The 2,326-nt window shown below is 31.0% G+C and overlaps 1 protein-coding gene across 1 annotated transcript; it reads right to left on the reverse strand.

Annotated features, from left to right (window-relative positions):
- Positions 1 to 34: 34 nt before the first annotated feature.
- On the reverse strand, positions 35 to 577 carry NAEGRDRAFT_76547 (uncharacterized protein; the record flags this gene model as incomplete). Its single annotated transcript, XM_002668491.1, has 1 exon — positions 35 to 577. One exon carries the CDS (start codon positions 575 to 577, stop codon positions 35 to 37), a length of 543 nt encoding a protein of 180 aa, XP_002668537.1.
- Between the last annotated feature and the right edge of the window lie 1,749 nt (positions 578 to 2,326).

The following is a 2,326-nucleotide window of genomic DNA, read 5'->3' on the forward strand; positions in this document are numbered from 1 at the left end:
CCATTCCTGATTTACAATCTTTAACATTAACAATTCAACCCTTCTTCATCAAGACATATGACTTCATACCAACATTTGATTTGAAGAATCTAACTTGCATGTTAACTGGATCATTAGTTTTTGGAAAGGTTTTGTAACAAAAATTAATGATATCACAAACTTCAACAAATAAGTGATTAGTTTCCAATTGAACAGGAGTAGGATGATTTCTACGATATTCAATAATATTTTCAGTTAATTTCTTAAATTTGTCCTCAAGCACTTGATAATTTTTGATCAATTCATTCTGTTCTTGTTCGGAATAAACTGCTTTCTCTGCTGCTTGTTGTTTAGCCTTTTTCAAATCAAAGAACATTTTACTACTTGTTGTATGATAATTTCTTCTATTTGCAATTTCCATTGAAAAGTTTAATTGATGATGCTTTCCGACATTGATCAGTGGTACGGAATTAAAATTAATCATCATCAATCCACAACTACCACCAACAAGAATAGAACCATTCTTGAGAGATGATGAGGATCCTCGAGAAGCAGTAATAATTGATGATGAGAGAACCTTGTTGGCAAGTGTTTTCATTTTTTTTTTAATTTTTTTTGTAAATTGGAAATTAACACGAACTTGAATTGATAGGATTTTGTAAAGTGTTAATCCAATCAATTATTTCAAAAACCATTCATAGGGATATGGAGTTAATAGAAAATAAATGAGAGAATCTCTTGAAGGAAATTCCATGGTAGAGTGTTGTTGGTGGAAGGTTGCTGAATATCTTGGCCAACTTTTGAACTAAAAGAACAAGATGAACAGTAGTGTTAGATTACATTATAGACATGTATTTATTCATGTCTTGATGAAGAACGATCTAGTAGATGATGAATGATTAATGTTAGGAAGCATGTGAAAATTCAATTTGGCAATCTTTAGAAACTGTTGGAAAAACATCGCCAAAATATCCTTGCTGATGTGGTACAATAGTAAATCTTTGTCTTCCTCTCGAAATTGACCAAGTTTCCAAAAGGTGCAAATGTTAATTCTTTGGATGACCTTGTAAATTATGAAATTGTCTGAATTGATGTATGTGAAAATTATTTACTTTCATCTTCTCCAACTCTTCATCCACTTGATGGAAAGTTTTGAAACTTTCCATGGTGATACTAATGAACATTTAGAGCATGCCTATGATGTTTTTGTTGCTCTGTATGATGTTCTTGATGATGAAAATATTAAAATTAATAAAATTGATGAAAATATTCTTAAAGAGTCGCACCACTTGATTGTAGTATAATTGGGGTGAATACTATAAGATGGTGCTACTTCTCCAATTCAACAAATTTTTCCGTCAATTCAATAATCGCCTTTTAAAAAGTGTAATTCATTTGTTAAAATCCAACAATACTATTTCCACACATTCCATATTATCCTATCGTCTTATCCTGAAAATATTTTCCACAATGATGAAGAACAGCCTTTGGTAATAAACAAATGATGAAACCTCTGAAACGTTTGCTTGGCTGATGATGAAAATTTTTTGTAATTTTAATTTATCAAAAATATTCAACAAATAGTCTATGGACATTCTCGGAGTGGTTTTACATCATGAAACCACCAAACTTTCACGACATCATCTCAACATCATCATAAGTAGTAGTAGTAGCAATTTTTATTGGTGGATTATCATCAACAAGTTTCAAAAATATTGGATCAACATCAGGTACATCACTCTGCTGATTCTTGGAGTGATTTCACATCTATTAACTCCAAGAATTTCACCACATCATCTCGTCATCATTTAAATAATAGTATTAATAGTAATTTTTGGAATTTAACAGTTGTAGATTTATCATTATTAGAATCAATAGCTTTGATTTAGGTGAATATGTATTTCCTTACATATCATAAAGAATTGAGTTTTTATTTTGATTCAGTGATAGGAGCTACAATTAATGTATTTTCATCTTCCTTTGATAAACTCAATTTGATTTCTAAAGTATTCTCATTAATGTTTGAATGGAAATCTTGTTGTTTTGCGTTCATTACAATGGACAAAGCGTTCAGAGGAAGTTTCTTTTCTAATAATGGCTTCACAATTTCTACTATGCAGGAAATACAAGTAGTTCCTGTCATTATTTGAGCCATCGGTGTGCTTAGATCCTCAAGAGATGGAAAGAAGGTTACTGTAAACATAACACCGGTTTCTTCCTTGATGTGCTCGATGAATTGATCAACAGCTCTTTCCATTTTCCAATTCCTAATACTCTTACCAATAGAGGTTGCAATTATCATGTCATCAGAGATGTTTTTGGAAATTCTTGGTGTTTCAAATCAAAT

The sequence above is a fragment of the Naegleria gruberi genome (assembly GCF_000004985.1).
Source record: "Naegleria gruberi genomic scaffold NAEGRscaffold_191, whole genome shotgun sequence".
Taxonomy (NCBI): Eukaryota; Heterolobosea; class Eutetramitea; order Acrasida; family Naegleriidae; genus Naegleria; species Naegleria gruberi.